This window comes from Blennius ocellaris, assembly GCF_963422515.1.
Source record: "Blennius ocellaris genome assembly, chromosome: 10".
In the NCBI taxonomy this organism is placed as follows: Eukaryota; Metazoa; Chordata; class Actinopteri; order Blenniiformes; family Blenniidae; genus Blennius; species Blennius ocellaris.
The window spans coordinates 20,472,822-20,491,050 of record NC_137659.1 but is presented as its reverse complement, the minus strand read 5'-3'; the positions used below and the strand labels follow the sequence as shown (position 1 = coordinate 20,491,050).

The window sequence follows — 18,229 nt, the reverse complement described above, 5'->3', positions numbered from 1 at the left end:
CTATTTTTTTTTAAAATGCAGTTTTATGTGTTGGCTGATGGCAGTGACAGATGTTGGGAATTCCAGCACTTCTTTCACGCCGCATTTAGTACATGAACAGGCCTTATTATGAATGTTTTTGTATTTTTGAGAATATATTTTCATAATAGGGACCTGTATATTTTATTACTGCATCACTACTCTCATTAGCATTACTGCTATTAATGATTATTTTAGCACCAAGGGTCTGAGGAGTAGTCCAATGACATTCCTCTATATTTCCTTAAAGAATTGACAAGAATCACTGTGGTGTAGTGGTTCACCAGACCCAGGCTTGCAGGGGCTTTCTGTGTGGGGTCTGCATGTTCTCCCTGTGCTTGTCTGTGTCTTTCCCTCCAGTTCCTCTGATTTCCTCCCACAGCCCAAACACATGAGGCTATTTGAAGAGTCTATACTTGCCCCGAGGTGTGAATGTGAGCGCGTTCGGTCGACACCACAAGAGGTTTGAGGCTGCGTCTGCACTGAGGTGGTGAAAATTTAATTTGCACATGTTTAAATGAAACCATAGCAGAAAACTTCCCATTTAAAAGCCCTTGTGTTTGCATGTGCTCGCATTTGGATTCCGAGATAAGAAAGGGGATCTGCTGTCTTTTTCGGAGGCTATTTGTGGGGGAAAAAATGTTAAATACTGGTTTGGATAATGTTATTAATTTAAAGCCACACACATAGAAATGTAGGTTTCAACCCTGGTACGTCAGTCAAATTGTTTCTCGTCACCATTCAGACTTTCAAAAAACCTTTTGTTTGAGAAAAAAAATAATGCCTGTTTTGATCAGAACTCTGACATAAACCTCATTATAACAGTGGGAAAATAGCTAATTATAAAAATGAACTTTCCCAGCTTATTTCAAGGCATCTTGCTTTATAAATGTCAACATGACACATTCGACTCATTCATTAAAGATATTTAGCTGCTCTATTGGTCCACATGCCATATTGGCCCATAAGCTAATTTTTTTTTTTTTCAATTCACAAATCTTCTCTGCTAATAATAAATACATGATTCTCCGCTTGATTCCTGTTTGAAATCTATAGAAACAAGACATATTGGCAGTTTTTCAATTTCCTCATTTAACAAACGGGAGCTTCAGACGTGTGAACGATCTGCACACTCCCATAACAGACTGGCACCTGGTTTGGTTTACAGAAGTTCCAAAAATAGTCAAGAGCAAAAAAAGAAAAAGAAAAAGAAAAAGCTGTTTGTCACTGGCAGAGAAGTTTTGGCTTCATTTTTCAAAAGGCAGGATCCACATAACTCAGCTGCGCCGCTCATCCCACAAATACATGTGGCACTGCCTTAAGGAGGACTTAACGAGCTTTTGAATTTTCTAAGACTTATTGTCAAGAAGCATAATCTACCAATGATAAACCACATTTTTTTTCTTCATGTCCAAACCAATTGAGATGCAACATTTTGAATGTGCTACCAGCAGCTGAGTTTTGCTTTGAAAACAACACATACATGATTAAACGACTACCTCTCCATCTCAATTTGAGAAAGTGTCTCTGTTTTCTTTTTTTTCTTTTTTTGACACACACAGATGGAGGCATCACGGTGACGTTTCTGCTCAGAGAAGTAAAGGGAAGGTTTGTTGCGCTGCAGTCTGTCGGGACATCTGCATCTCCAGTCTGCAATATGTTTACCATTCTCACCATGTAAATGCCGCCGAAAAGAGCTGCCATAAATTTGCTCAGGAGGGCGGCACACAGGCTGGCAACATGCACGAAGGGTCCCTGGAGGAGGAGGACGGAGAGAAATGTCAGTCAACAGGAGGCAACCGAAAGTCCATTCAAACACTGAGGGGGAGCCTGGAAGTTCAGGGGCAAAAGAAAAACTTAAAGCAATTAAACCCTGCCCCAATTCACATCCAGACCACTTAATTACTCCTCAGTAACTGCTGCTAGTGGTAAATCACAATTTTATCCTCACAGCTCTGACTTTAAGGAGTCGAGAAGAAGCCGAGTTAATAAATCCTCCAGACAGGAAACTTCAAGAACTGTCAAGCGATCTGTCATTTGTAATCTGTTACGCCAGAGGGGGGTGCCACTGTGACAGGAAGAGATGACGGAGACAAAAAGAAACTACACTCTACCTCCTTTCCCAGGGGCATCCCGCTGCCCAGAGCACAGGTCAGACCAATGACCTTCGCCACAAAGGTCTTAAAAGTCAGGTATTCCTTTAAGACCACCCCTCTGAGTATCGTCTTCATCTCGGGTATACCTGAGCCTGAGGAAAAAAACAAAACAAAGGATGAGAGAGTGTGGGTAGGAGGAGAGTTGAAAGAAAGCAATTACAGAGAAAGGGATGAGAAGAATAATTGAGGAGTGGAATATCCAATTGATATTCATATAGTTTTCTCTATGCACATCTCATTACAGGTATATTTCATGGGTTTCCTGCAGATGTGACCGCTTAGAGACACACAGCACATGTCCTTGGAGGACCTTATGAGCCACCGCAGAGCCAATTACAATACTCAAACACAGAGATATGGCAATGGATTAGTGGGACGTATGCATACGTTTGTATATGAATTAAGTGTGTGTATCTTACCCACAGCCTGAGGGGCCAGGATCTGAGTGAATCCTGCCGAGAAAGTGATGAGCACTACAGGATAGGTGACCCAGGCAATGTACTGCAGAAGCATGTTACTGTCCAGCCCGCCATGCATCCACTTCTGTGCTGCACATACACACACACACACACAGAAATAGCTTAATCTCAGTACTATTCAAGGGAAAGCCGAACACTCAACAACCAACTTCCCCATTTAATTGTATCTGTTGATATTCCTCATACACTTTTTTATTTTTATTTTACACTTTTCCCAGATATTCGCATTGTTGCCTGCATTTGTCTCCAGTTTAATCACGAGGAAATCGGTAGAAATAAATACTTCAAACTCACCTAAGCTCGCCACAAATTTATTTTTGAGCATTTCTGCTCCTTGCCCACAATAAACCAGGCATTTTCACACATGGAAAACAAAATATTTTTGGTGTAAACGGGGTGATGCTTGGAAAGAATATATATGTAAAAAAACAAAACAAACAACTTGCCTTAGAAGTCAGAGGTTTACAAAAAGGAAATACAGAGCAGCGTTTCATTAAAGTTTCGAAGCCCACTTTCTGCTGCCTTTTTGGCCCCTGACACACTGAGCAGGCATCTGCAACCCTCGGCAGTTCAATCTAAAAAGTAATTTTTCCCTCAGAGGTTGTTTTATTCGAGCGCTTTTTATGGGCCCGGAGAAATGAATGAGCTTGTAATTTAATAGAAAATAGCAAAAGGAAGAAAAAAAACAAACATGTTTTCCTCCCTTTTTCTATTTATCTTGCATCACCTCTGGTTCATCTGAGTCCCCTTGGGCCTCCAGAAGTTCATCATTACAGTGTCAATATAACTCAGACAACACATGCAGGACATACACCCATTTGCTTTTGTGTGTTTATGCCATTTGGTAATTTTTTTTTGTTTGTTTATATGTGACTGTGTTTTTATAGCTGAACCATTGAAAATAAGCAATTGAATGACATTCTCATCATTACTTACAGAAGGAAACATAAAACTAAAACATCAATTGATCAACACTAACAGAAACATTGAGAGCAGGGAGAGAAAGAATCAAACAGGCTTGAATAGAACATGACATTATAGAAATCATGTGTTTTTAGGCTTAGATAGCTTTATGTATATTTTACATATCCTGCCTGATACAGAGGGTGAATAATTTCTGCAACATCTGAGAAAAACACCTTAAAAAAACACACATTTTAGCAGCACACATCTGCAGAAACTATAAAAAAAACTGGAGTTTGTTGTACACAAATATATTATTAATGGATGCATATAATATTCCTTCAGATTGAGGGGCTGGTTACCTTCCATTCCCAAGAGTGGCAGATGGATTTCCCTACATCTATATACTGTATAGGCATTTCTACTTTATAAGTATAAATGGTAATATATGGAAAATATATGCAAGTTGGTAAATGTAATGACAATGTACTGTTCTGAGTTGTAATCACTCCAAGCGTTATTTTTTTAATGCTATAAAACACCTTTCCGAGCAGATTTCTACCCCCCAGGACGTATATTGAATGAGCTGTTAAAATGGAGCTTGGTGCATTACAAACCTATCTATTAACGCCTTAAATATTAACCAAACCTATTCTTTTGGCTTCTATTCACAATCAATGTAACACAGCTGCAGCTCGCCAGTCATTTCACATTAATGTTTTACAATTATTCTACTTCATATGGTCTGGAAATCCCTCTAAGCAGTTAATTAAGAGCTCGACTGCTCAGGGATTAATGCTTAATGCGGCCTTAGAGCCTGTATAAAAGCAGGGTTGTTTTTTTTTCTGCCTTCTCTCTCCTACCTTCTTGGCAGTAGGCGATGGCGTAGTCCATGACCCAGCTGACCAGCGCCATGAGCAGCCCCAGCAGGATCAGGAAGATCCAGTCCTCCCCCACCCGCGAGATCAGGAACTTCTGGCAGCGAGATGCACACGCTGGGGGCAAACGGGGCAGAAAGAGGAGGAGGAGGAGTTGTTGAAGTCACCTGAAAGTAAGCCGTCTCTGAGGTGTAAAGTGACTGCAGAGATACCTGTGACTCAAAGAGGCAGAGTGGCTTGCGGTAAATAAGAATTTCAAATGGGAATGAGTGGGATAACATCTCTGAAGAACAGTGAGATGAGATTGTGTGTATAGCGCAATTCACACACAACCACTTGCATTGACATAAAATAAAGAAAATGAAGAAGCAGAGAACCGTGTTAGATTGTGGGAGAACAAGCCCCCATCGCTCCTCCTTGACATGCTTGGTGCAAGTAGTCATGTCACTGTCAGGAGATTTTTCCGAGTAGAAAACCTCAGGGAGACAGAATACACTGGAATCACACTGAGAGCGATTTGAAAAAATGTTTGAGGCAACTTTATTACATTATTCTTGCAAGAAGAGGCATGTCACAGTCCAACCTTTGCATGATTGTCCAGGAGTTCGTCTCACTATGAAGTCAGACAATTGTTTTGAGTCTGCATTGAAGCAGCACCGAGGCTCCAACACTCCAACACAGGTCATCCTTCAACACTAACTGCAGAATTACACATCATTCTTTATGAGACAAAACAAGACTCCTTTAACAGTCACACTTACTAATGTTTTGAAATGAACAGAAACATCATAGTGCTGCTGCACGTTTGGACTCACAGGTAATAAAATCGATAACCATTCTTCGGCAAGATGGACTCAAATTGTTCAATAACATTTATGATAACTGTTACACTTCTGGTTTTGGAATCAAGTCTTTTTTCCCCCACAATATTAATTTGCAGCCTTTGCTGCAAAATTATAATAAATTCTGCTTGAATTCTGTTCCTATGAATTCTCCTCACGAAATTGGAAAAGGCATCCTGTCCTGCCGTTGCTCATCTCACTGTTTCTAATCTGACTGCCAGTTATCTTGTCATGTTTAATTTATAATACAAGTTGCGAGCCCAGTACATTTTTGGGGGGTCAAAAGTGGTATGTCTTGCTTGGGAGTCTGTTTCTGACATGTCCATTAGAAGAATAATATAAAGTAATGTTAGAATTATTATAATTACGTAAGATAATTACTTTGTGTTAAAAGTAATTTGTTACTTTAATTTGGATGCTTTCAGTACAGGGAAGTTCCCAAAAAAAGCTGTTTAATGTGTTTGAATTGAAATCTTTTTAAAGCAAATAAATAAATTCAGTACACTCTTATAACTTGACAGAATGTTGAGATTCCTTTATCAGCGTCGCGGCTGGACACAAATCCTTCAATTAGGTCCAAGAACAAATAAATTGAGGGGGGAAAACAAAACATATATTCCCAGTCACTGGTCTGAAAAAAAAATATAAAGAAAAAACATCTAACGAAACCCTCGGTGAGCAGAGTGGACAGAGATATTATACACTTTGATATGGGTGTGGGAATCATTTTATCTCAATCCACTTGACAAACAAAGCTGGGCCATGGTTATAAATTCTGCCATTACATTACAATCTATAACTCTGAGCTAGGTCAGCTAAAAGAAGCATCACTGGACTAATTTCTTCCCTCGTGTCTGCGGACTCTGCCAAAGCCTGGGATTCACTCCAGTATCCAGAGCATTCGTAGATGTGAGCGTCTCCAGAGACGCTCAAAATGTGCTACTGACACATTTGCCAGACCCATGCTTTATGAAATCATGAAAGTCCAGATACGTCAGGTTTTGTCCTGCCTGTAAAACATAAACTACGTTGAGAAAAAAGCATTTGGTATTTGTGTTAAATTCAATTTTGTGTCAGGCCGCAGAGTCGTGTAGCAGTTAGCGTTCAAGCCTTTCGGCAAGAACATCCCCGGTATGAATCCATGTGTGGGAGCATATCTTTGTTTAATTTGCATGTTCCCCCTGTGCTTACATGGCCTTTCTCTGAATACGGGTTTTTTTTTACATCTATTTTTAACAATTAGAATTTAACAAAACACTTTAAATTGTACTAAAGTGCATGAAACCTTTCATGGATTGATTACTCATATCCTCAAAATGCAGCAAAAGATAGTTCTTTTATCTACAATATTGTTAAACCATGACTATATAAAACATTTGTGTTCCTTGTTCGATTTGCCTGCTGCTTTATTGTACCGTATCACTGCTGCAGTGTTTTCGGTGCAGGCGATCGTTCACAATGAGATTGTTCATCTCCTGTAGAAAAAAACAAAAAACAAAAAACTGAAAACGAGGCATAACTGTCAGGCCACCTGCTGGACAGCAAGTTGCCAACAGAGATGCACATGCGTGCACACATGGGTGCACAAACAGTTTAAGACAAAAGAAAATCTGGACATGTCTCAGAGAAATATTTAAAGACTAATTCCAAAGACAATATTAGGCGACCATGTTGCTTCTCAATGTTTCATTTTGCCTTCACACACCAGTGGACGCTCCTGTATGGGGAAAAGCTGTGGAAATTCCCACATCGGTGTGTTCGGTGTATTCGTTTCGCACAAGCACAAGCACACGCACACGCACACACACACATACACCGTCTGGCACCTGCAAAGCCACATACTAGCGCGTGCATCTTGGCTCGCTCTCGCATCCGCAGGCTCAGTGGCGTTCACAGATGTCTTCTCCCGATCGTGTAATGAAATCACACCCAAAGCCAGACTTTTTTTTTTTCTTCCCCCTCCACCTCTGCTGGTCCTGCATCGCATCACCTGACACCGCTGAGCCTTAATCAGAAATAATGTGTTAAAACAAAACAGATCTTCCACTGATAATAAATACGTCCTCTGAAGGCGATGCAAACACAATCAGTGATATAACACACCGTGGCTCAAGCTCGGAATAGCCAGTACACGGAGATCTGAGTAACATCATGCTATAAAATTTCCATGAGTCAAAATAAACACTGTGAGGCAGTTTGTGTTTTTAGCTCTCCATCATGACCGCTAACAGAGCCTTTAGCTGCATGTGTAGGCTGCCTTTTTCAAAAGCCCCAGCTACTGATCTGAACTGAAGCACTCACTCACAGTCCATCACCCACAGAGATGATGTTCCCACACAGATGCAGGAGAGGAAAACACTAAAACTCCCACTCCCACTAAAAAGCTGAAGGCTCGCTCTCTCTCTCTCTCTCTCTCTCCCTCTCTCTCTCTCTCTCTCTGTGTTTGCATTACCTAAGACAACGGCTGTGCCTGGCCAGCCCGAGAGTCTCTCAACAGATGAGTCTAAAAATACAAACACCTCCTGATCTACGAGCACACACGGCAGACAGTGAGCACACAAATCACTCTGGCTGGCTGCTGATCTGAGAGTGATTGTTTTAAATGGCTTCCATTACAGCCAGCGAGCCGGCCCCGACTGATATAGTGTAGCTTTCACCTATGGTGTGATCTATGGCGCTCTAATCAGATCACTAGTCACAAGGGCAAAGAGGCAGAAACAGATCCTGGAAAGCAGCCACACAGGCTCACTTGTGTACACACATGTAAAAGCAAAACCCTCGGCTCTGGAGTTGGAGACATTACGCGTTGAAACTGGCGAGCTTCAGCAAGCCACCATCAGGTAACTGTTGTCTCATAAAGGTTACCGCAGCCATGTAAACAGTTCCCCTTTGAACATTTACCCACAAGGATTTCCAGTGTGTAGTGGATGTATGGAAACTGCTGACATCCTAAAATGCTGCAAGTCCCCCTAAACACCGGAGTTTGAATTTGGCTGAGCTGGTAATGCACAATATAGGGAGATCTTGTGATACTAATTTCAGAACAGTCATGGGTGATTCTTTTTCTCAAGGAACTCCATGATAAACTGTTGTAGAGAAAATCATATGGTTAACTTCTGTTCTGCAAAGTATAAACACATTCCTTAACAGAAAGCAATTTGTAACATCAAGTTTGCGCCTGGTTTTTGTAACAGGGAGTCAAACTTCAGTCGTTTGAGCACCTTTGAGATTAGTTAGTAAGTACTTGTGGATATTTGTAATAACTATACCTGCTGCATCATTGATCTTTGTTTTCTGAAACAAAGTGCACAGCAGTTGTACTGAATCCGTGAGTGATTTCGCAGCGTGCATCACAAGCAGCGTGTTTAACTTGAGGTTAAGGGACTTGCTCAAGGAGCCACAGCAGTGACCCGTCCGCAGGGGGGATTTCAACCAGAAAATGTCTGTTTACAAGCCTTTTCCCCTCATGTCTCCAGCCCACCGCTCTGCTGCATACACAACATACTCCGGTTGATATTCGATTCATTATTTCTCAGCAGGAGTTATCAAACAGCTGCACAATGTGGTCTGCTGCATAAACCGTGTGACTGAAATCGAATTCACCTACAACAAACACTCACCTTCCAACTGCAACTGATAGTAAAAGAACACAAAAAGCAGATGCTACTCTGTTTTTGCAGCCAACACTGAAACGTACAGCCAAGAAGAAAGCTTCTATAAGGAATTTTTTTCCCTGGCATTTACCAGATTATTAACTCTTGGCACAAGCTGATAAAGCAATAAAATCATTCACTCTAAACCACTCACCAACTCACATATCAACATATTTTGTCTCCCAGCAGACAGTTAACTTGGATTTTATCCAATCAAGCATTATGATATCCATCTCTGGGATTTATCCATCAAATCAATATGATGCAGGTGAAGAGGATTTCATTTAGGCAGCTGACAGCTTTGAAAAATGACAAACGCACCGTGTCTATCCAAAAACATCATCCGGGGTCGTTGAGAACGCACACACACACACATACACACACACACACACACACTATCTTGTCACACCGTTATTCTCGTGTACATCAGTCTGAAGTGGAGCTCCTCTGGTGCCACTCCCTTATCCGCAGTCATCTGGGAAGACTAGACGTAAAATAATCTGACAGCTAAGATCAGAGTTCTGCACACCCACACACACGCGCGCACACACGCACACACACACACACGCACACAAAGAAACACGTTATTGGCTTCAGGCAGCCGAAAGAGGGAGCTGTCTTTGTCTGACATTGAGACGGCCCTGGTTGGCTGGAGGTCACTGCTCAGATCAGTCACATTTAATCGTGTTCACATCCTCTCCTGGTCCCTTGTGTCAAGTCGTCGCTCTGCTGTACTTTAAGAAGTCAGTGTTTTCACACAACTTTCATGCTTATTGGAGCGCTGCAATCTGATGTAAGAGGGCTGCCTCGGGGCTCCTCGTGCAGACACTCACACCGGATGCACTTTTGTTTTAACACCACATTGGTCTGACCTTGAAGACGTGTTTGCGCACTGTGCTGCCTCCACACTTAGAGGGCAACCTCTGGCACAGGGGGGGGTTTCATTCTTCTCAAAGGTAAAGGTGTGGATAAAAGCTTGGAGAGGGTCCTTGAAGTTGCAAGGGAAAAAGTGAGATATTTTCACTGGTGTTCATGTCGTTTGTGGGGTTACCATACTGTACATCTGTTTATCAAAATCAGGATAAGTAGGATTACCATAATCTAGCCAAACACACTATGCCAGAGGGAAATAAGTGACTGAAACATACATGGTCAACTATGCATACTCCAGACCTCATAGTTGCAAAGCCTCCAAGTGAAATCTGTACCTTTCAAATTCAGCAGTTCAAGACGGGAAGTTCACTGGAGCACCGCGACTGTTAACTGACTGAACCGTTGCATCTCAGAGAAGCTAAAAGGGGAGGGCGAAAGGTGTCCTTGTCACTGATCCAAGTATCATTGCTTCTCCTGAAGTCAGCAGGTGGATTTGATTATACATCATATCAAATAAATAAGAATAGGAACCGAAGTAAACGGAGGGCCGCAAACTCTCAAGAGTCGAGAGTCACAATCATGCGAATTCTTTTGAGATCAGCAGAAATAACTGAACAGACGAGTAGAAATTACAGCGAAGAAGCCAGTGCATAGGATAGATGACTACTTACATTGGCACTTTGCACAGGGGTCTTTCTCATACTCCAGAAGATCACTGGCACGACTACGAACACTGGTGGTCCTCCGCAGTCCACCACCGTCCCGTACCCCTGCGTCCCGAAGGCGCGCCGCCTCCTCCTTGGCGTACACCCCCAGTTCCTGGGTGTACCGCCCATACATCTATAGATCAAAAAAGAAAAAAGAAAAAAAAGCAAGTTATTAGAGCATAAAGAGAGACAGGAGGAGAGACAAGACAAGACAAGAGAGACTTGGCTCAGTTGGTAGAAGTGATCAGAATTCTGCAGATTTGATTCCGCAGCTCTGCCTGTCTACATGCTGAAGTGTCCTTGGGCAGGACACTGAACCCCATAACTGCCTGGGTGAATGCAGGGCGAGAGTGAGTGGTTGGTGGTGGTCGGTCTGTCCCAGGGCAGCTGTGGCTACAAACATAGTTTACCACCATCGAGTATGGAGTGAATGAATAATGCAATGTAAAGCTTCTTTGAGTGTCCAAAAAAGTGCTATATAAAACCAATGTATTATTATTAGAAGAGAAAAAAAAAAAACACCACAGAATTCACACTTAAATCAAAGCATTACATAAAATGAATGGTACATTGAACTTGTGTAAATGATTGATGTTTAAACTCGGAGTAAACACAGCCAGGTGTGGGGAAAATTCACTTCCTGCTCCTTAATGCTGCTGCCTGTCTTCAGTCTATTTTAGGAAGACGAAAGAAAGAAAAAAAAATCCACTCAGCTTGACTCAACAGTGGAGTAATGACTTCTTTTCAGACAGATGAGCAGACAATAAGCTCCACCTGTCAGCTCCCGGCTGATTAGCTCTGCGGGGCTGTCACACAATTGGCTCCTAACAATGAGAGGCGGAGCTCACAGCAAACTGCTCACAATCAATCACGTATAAAAACAGCGTCAAAGCAGGCAGTGGTATTGTTGCAGCTCGGGACCTGTGTGTAGTTACTAACACCATAATGGAGCTCCTCAAGTGTCTGTTTGGTGTCGTGGTAGTTGCTGTTTTGGTTGCCGCTGCTGCCGCCCAGCATCACGTGCCACAGCAGTCTCCTTTTCAGTGGCCTCAGCAACCGTCAAAGCTTCCTCCACCTGTGGCTCCTTTTAGTAAATGTCAGGTGGAGGAGCGTGAGAAGATCCGCTGCGGGACTCCAGGTCTCACGGCCGAGCAGTGTGAAGACATAAACTGCTGCTTTGATGGGCGACTGTGCTACTATGGGAAAGCAGGTACGTGTGAGCCTCGCATGTCAAAGCAAGAAGAACTTGCCATGGCATGAACGGGAGTAATCTTTCTTTTTCGTGCAGTGACTGTGCAGTGTACCAGAGATGGCCAGTTTGTGGTGGTTGTGGCTCGAGAAGCCACTCTCCCACCCATTGATGTGAATTCCATCAGCCTGCTGGAGATGACTGATGATGTTTGCTCTCCGGCTGATGCCAACTCTGAATTCGTCATCTTTCAGTTCCCTGTGACTGCATGTGGCACTGTGCTTAAGGTGGGTGGTGTTTCAAAGAATATCTTTTATCCATAATCAAAGTTTCACATCTGAAAAGCTGTGAAATACTGAATTGGGGTTCCAGTGTGGACTTGCAAGAGGAATATATTGTGAACTTATTTGTAGATTACTTGTATTTTAGGCTATCCACATTTAAGAGGATAAGCCCCAATTTTTAGCCTATTGAATTTTCTTGGTCATTTAAAGCATTTTTGGGAAGTGTTTTGTGATTGACCGAAAAACCAATTGACTCAAAACTGCAACGGTTGAACCAAAATCCTGATTTTTCTACAGCAGGAAGAGGAAGCTGGTTATGTGGTCTATGAGAACCACATGTCGTCGTCTTATGAAGTGGGTGTTGGACCAAAAGGATCGATTACCAGGGATAGCCATTTTGAGTGAGTTCATGTAAATGATCAACTTTACAGTTTATCTGACCCACTCAGCTCTTCTGCACTCGAGCACAGAATTCTCACGTTAAGTGAACACCCAACGCTTAACCTGCACTCGAGGCCCACTTTTCTTAATGTTTGTCTGAAGTGGTGCTTGAAGCAAAATGTATTCTGCAATTCACTGATCTGCTGCGGGCAAAATGTACAACAAACTGGTTTTAATAAATCTACAGAAGCCTTGCAATAGGTGGTGTGATTTCAATCCCTGTAGTGATTGTAATTGTGACTAAGGGAGAATTGCTATTTTCCCTGTTAAAATGTACAATAATGAATTCAAATCTTTGTAATTTAAACATTAGGGATTTCTCAAAGGAATCTATATTTGCATTGAATTTAAGTTGAGACCATACTACAGTGACAGGCAGATGTTTTTCTACAAGGAAATTAAAAGAATGCACTTTAGTAGTTGGAATTTGGTTCCATGATTCAGTCTATCATACACCATTATAGTTTAAGTGAATGTCTCGATTGTATTCAATGTGTTTAGCTGTCCCCCATGACTATAAAAGCAATGAAATATAAATCCAGGCTCATTACTTCCCACATAAAGCTCGCTTGTCCAGAGTTGCTCCCATGAAAGTTAAGATTCTAAGTCTCTGGCTCTGTCTGCAGGTTATTGTTTCAGTGTAGGTACTCTGGCACAGCTGTGGAGGCCCTTGTCCTGCAGGTGAATGACGTCCCTCCCCCTATGCCGGTTGCTGCTGCAGGACCCCTCGGAGTGGAGCTGCGCCTGGCCAGTGGACAGTGTCGCCTGAAAGGATGTGTGGAGGGTGGGTAGTGCAAACGCCTTGCGGAAAGTTAATGCCAAACCCGTAACAAGCGCTCTCATTGCAGAAGAGGTAGCGTTCAACTCCTTCTACGTGCCGTCTGACTACCCGCTCAATAAAGTCCTGAGGGAGCCGGTCTACGTGGAGGTCCGTCTCCTGGACAGGTCCGACCCAAACCTGGTCCTGAACCTGGAGCACTGCTGGGCCACTTCTGCTCCGTATCCTGACAGCCTGCCCCAGTGGGACATTCTGGTTGATGGGTTTGTAAAATTAAATGAATAACTGTACACTTAAGTTTGGTTGTTTTGGCTTTGTGTGACGTTTGTCTTTGTGACAGGTGTCCCTACCAGGATGACCGATACCTGACCACTTTGCTACATTTGGATGGCTCCTCTGGGCTTCAGTTCCCTCAGCATCACAAACGTTTCATCATGAAGATGTTTACATTTGTGGACGAGGACTCCTTTACACCTCAGAAGGAGACGGTACAACAGCATTTATACAAAACTGCTGGGGGGGGGGGGGGGGAGAAACTGAACTAACTTTATATTTTCTTTCTCCTCCAGGTGTTTATCCACTGTAATACAGCTGTGTGTTACCCGAGCAACACCAACTCTTGTGAGCAACAATGTTTCAGACAACGTGAGTGTTTTTTGTGTGATTGGTTGGCCAATTAAAGGCAACTAACCTAACCACTGAATGATTTGACCCTTCACTGACTTCACTAACTATGGCATCTTTCCTCCAGGGAGAGCTGCTACTGTGAAGACCACGTCCTCCAGCCAGCACACTCTGGTCTCCAGCGGCGAAGTGATCCTGACTGACGAACTGGTCACGCCTGCTCTGAACACCAAAGTGGAGAGATGACGTGCTAAATGTCCGGCCATCACTTTGTTTTAATAAAAAGCTTGTTGAAGCTCATGCTGTTTGGCGTTGACTCATGTTGTGCCAGCAATTTGATTCCTTCTGTCTGGCTTGTGCTGAGAAATCACAAGGTTGCATTACAACTAGGTACTTTGACAGTCTGTGGGAATTTGTCCTCCCTGAAATCACTTTTTAACCAAAACCACTTCTGTCTAGTTCCTGGTCACTGATGCACAATTTAAGAGCTGGAACATGTTTGCTCTAGTCTAGAATAAATCTGTTCAATGTATGCACATAGTTTCATATGTTCGAGTGGATTGGAAGTGTTAAAGTGAACCCCTGAACCAGTATCTGATGCCTCTGTTTTAACCCATTTGATTCAGTTCTTGAACATTCCAGCTGGATAAATGTTCACTTTAAGCTGGCCCTTTGTAAGAAGTGAGGACTAAACTCGCTCAATCTAGCACAGAAATACTGCCACTGATTACAGAGCAGAAACTTGTGGAGGCTGTCAAATGGAGAGAATTTGGCTATACTTATCGGCAAGAGTTGAGGCTTGTATTGACTTGTCAATGTGCATTAAATCCATACTTCAAATGCTCTACAGTTTAGGCAACACCATGTTCTGAGTGCAGAAGTATCGGCCTCCTGAGGGTTCAAACAAAGGGCCTCATTAAAGACCAACTGACATTTTAGGCTGTAGTTGAGACTGAAAGGAATATCTGTGAAGAGCCGGTACGATGGGTTAGATCAGGAGGATTTGTTGGTATGTTGTGCTAAACCAGCACAACTGATCTGTCATGGACATTCAACCCATTTAATTTCCTCCCTCCAAACCCTGCCGTCTCTCCAGCGTGCCCCAGCCACATTAAGATGAGCATCACGACTCCAGACTCTCAGCTCGTCTCCATCCCGCTCTCCCCATCTCCCCCTTTATTTTTTGATAACAGTCCCTCTAGATTTTCTATGTGCTACAACTTGCATCTCTCCTCCACTGCTCTGTGCACAACCTTTTTTTTTTTTTTTTTTTTTCATCCTGTCCCACTCCAGCTCCTCCACCCCCTCCCCTCTCATTGAGATGGGCATCACGACTCCACCAGACTCGCTCTTTCTGCTCGCATGAACAGGAGGCGCAGAGGGAGAGCTGAGCAGCCGCACAGGTTCGGTGTGACTGACGAGAAAAGAGAGAGGGCCGTGCTGTCAGAGATGCTCATCTCTCTCCACTTTAACCTCAACCTGCTGGGGAGCATTAGAGCAAGACGCAGCTATGCATCATGTTCAGACGGCAGCAAACGTCCCATCTATGAGCCACGTGGCGAAATCCTCGCAGGAATCAACCAGTCGGTGCAAGATGACAGGCACCAACAGCAGCTGCCGTGTGGATGGACATAAACATATCAATGGAGTGAAAATGTAAACAGGTTCTGTCACTGGTTGAGGGTGCTGTCAATTTAACTGGTTGGCGCTGGGCAAACGGCGTGCTTGTGCTCAGCATGCCAAACATGAGAGAATAGACCGAAGCAAAGTGACTGGAAAAACCAGTTTGATTTAAAATCACCCTTTTGAAACATGTTTAATCAAACGCTGCAGTCACGTCGACTCTGATGTTTGCTGTTTACATGAGTGGATGCATTTAATTGGAACAGCTGTGTTGTGTGCATAAGTGAGCAGCTACAGTATAGATACATGTAAAGAGCTGTGTGGGCACTGCAATGCTTTACTGCAAGGGTGGGTGTTTAACCCTGGGGGGGGGGGGGGGGGGGGGGGGCTGTCGTTATTAAAAGTGAAAAACAAATTATCTTCAAATAAAATACATCATAAAATTTACATGGTGATGTATACACAACAAAAACAAATTGGAATTCCAGTTTGGTTTCAGTCATTTCAATAGCTTCAGAATCAAAACCACAATTTTCTGGCTCAATAGTGAGATGTAATGACAAGCGAGGCAGTATGCTTCAAATAGAAACACCCCAACAATCCTATACAAATGTACAAATTGTGTGTCATTGTTTTGTCATTATTTACAATAGGTCCTAATCTCTAAAGAATTGGTAATGTTTTCCATATATATTGGAGTGGAGCTTCACCCAATCAGTGACTGGCTGAGTGCATGGGGGAAGTGTCTTTTGAGCAGAAAGCAGGGGATGATTTGAGTCCAATCAGGAGTTAGGCTTACCAGGTTAATAGCAGGGTGTCTTGCTATTACTGTTTAGGGCCGGAGTTTCTGCTGCCACTGACAACTCAAGTCTGCGTAACTGCAGGAACCAAGGTGGCGACATTGGATTAGCATTTGTGTTAAGGTCAGTGCAGGGATGGACGATGAGCGAGCTCTGGAGCGTCTGTGGTTTGAAATGAAAACTGTCTTCCCCTAGAAATGAACAAACTTTCTGTGGTCTTGTGAGATCCCAACAACTGTCTGAAGCGAGATTGTTTTCATTCTCGTTGTTATATCTCTGATGAACCAGCCTGATGGAGAGAATCCTCAACATTTTTGTGGCAGGATAGCTTGTATACAGTACATTGCATTTCCACACACCTCATAGTTGCAATAATGCCACTAAAAAAAAGGAAAAGTGTCTGTGAAAAAAAAGAAAAGAACTTGCATTTTTGGCAATGAAAACATTAAACCCAGCTCTTTGCATTCAACTGGAAGATTCAGTTAATGCTAAGTTTGGGCTTCGAAACAGATTCCAATTAGACTCTCCATAGAAATAAATATACATGATTTTTTGTTTTAAAACGAGTCCAGTGAATGTCTGGTTCTTCACGAGAGCTTAAAAGCCGACAATCCATGTGGATAATATGAAGAACTGTGTTGATAAAACGAAGCATTCCAACATTAGGTGGCTTCATGACACACAGACAAACAAACCTTGAAAGTACTGATAGCAAAGCAATTCATGAATCAGCGTAGTCTAAAATACTGCCATGTAAAGTTTACACAATATATACAATTCTTTTTCAATTTTTGGAACATTTTGCACAGCTGCAGTATTTCCACCTGTTGAATCAGCCAATAATAACAATAAGACTGTTTCTTCTTTTCTTCCTGCCTGCCGGGAAGATTTCATAATTAAGGAAGCACATTGTGAATCATCGTAACCAGTGAGAGTTCTGCACTGGTAAGTCCCCACGGGAATTAAGTATTTGCTCATACGTGTACCGAACAACTTCATGTAATTTAAGGACCAAATGTAAGGAAAAAGAAGGTGTTTCAAAAACAGACAAAAGGCATAATTTCAGATATAGATATTACTAATATATCCCGACAGCGACATTGGGAAATGTGTCAGACAGTGTTGCACACGTTTTATTCTCGGAGATGAAAATTTATTCAGAGAAATTTCTACTTTCCGAACACAAACACGATACCAGTATCAGACGTACTCCCACCAGGACTATAAACGGGGCCTGTTGGTGTTTTTTTTTTTTGCCCTGGCTTCTGTGAAAGCAATCACTGGCCATCTGGAGCACGGCCCCCTGGGAGAGCAACAGGTGGGATCCTGTGGGTTAAATGAGCTGTTATCCGTAACCAGTTTGCTTCCCACATGACCAACTTCTGTATCTACATCAGTGGGTTGAACCTCCCTCGCCGTACACCCTCAACCCAGGTCAGCTCCTCATAGGAACAAAAGTACATTGATGTCCAAAAACTAAAAAAAAAACAACAACAAAAATCACTTTGGTTTGAGTATGCAGTATGGCTTACAATGACAGAGCAACCAATCTTTTTTGGACGTCGTCTATATAAATAAACAGCTACGGAGAAGCAGTCAGAGAGTTTCAGACAGGCAGCTTTGTGAAAAACACATTACAAGGTAGCAGGTTACTGGGAAGTCTCAACGTGTAGCGGTAAAATACTATTGATTGATGACTGTTAGGAAAATACTAACACTGTTCTTGACGTGTCCAGAGGCGCGTCAGTTATTATTTTTGTTTCGAGACGCACGCTGGCATCGACATTAGCTGTTGAGTACGTTTTACTACTTTAAACTGTCTGCGCATCATTTCTGAACTAAGTCGGTCCTCCTCACAGCAGCAGGAATATTGTCCCACCGTCGGGATCAATGATATGATCCTGCATTGACAGTAGCTGTGATGCTTTAGCCGCATCGAATAAACAATCACACCGCTTTATAAGAGCCGTCTGCTGTTGTC

The 18,229-nt window shown here is 42.7% G+C and overlaps 2 protein-coding genes across 2 annotated transcripts in view; one reads left to right on the top strand and one right to left on the bottom strand.

Moving 5' to 3' along the window:
- The window catches only part of clcn2a (chloride channel, voltage-sensitive 2a), a gene marked incomplete at both ends in the record, with an annotated part of 56,906 nt that overhangs the window by 27,238 nt on the left and 11,439 nt on the right, over nt 1-18,229 (bottom strand). Inside the window, 5 exons of the mRNA XM_080503594.1 lie at nt 1,693-1,773; nt 2,133-2,266; nt 2,594-2,722; nt 4,420-4,551; nt 10,474-10,642. Coding sequence (XP_080359720.1) covers nt 1,693-1,773; nt 2,133-2,266; nt 2,594-2,722; nt 4,420-4,551; nt 10,474-10,642 — 645 coding nt within the window. The remainder of the gene's footprint in view (nt 1-1,692; nt 1,774-2,132; nt 2,267-2,593; nt 2,723-4,419; nt 4,552-10,473; nt 10,643-18,229) is intronic.
- LOC308135055 (zona pellucida sperm-binding protein 4-like) lies at nt 11,455-14,071 on the top strand (the record flags this gene model as incomplete). The annotated part of the gene is made up of 8 exons (XM_080502928.1): nt 11,455-11,719; nt 11,798-11,985; nt 12,283-12,383; nt 13,050-13,207; nt 13,272-13,464; nt 13,542-13,689; nt 13,771-13,846; nt 13,953-14,071. 8 exons carry the CDS (start codon nt 11,455-11,457, stop codon nt 14,069-14,071), a joined length of 1,248 nt encoding a protein of 415 aa, XP_080359054.1.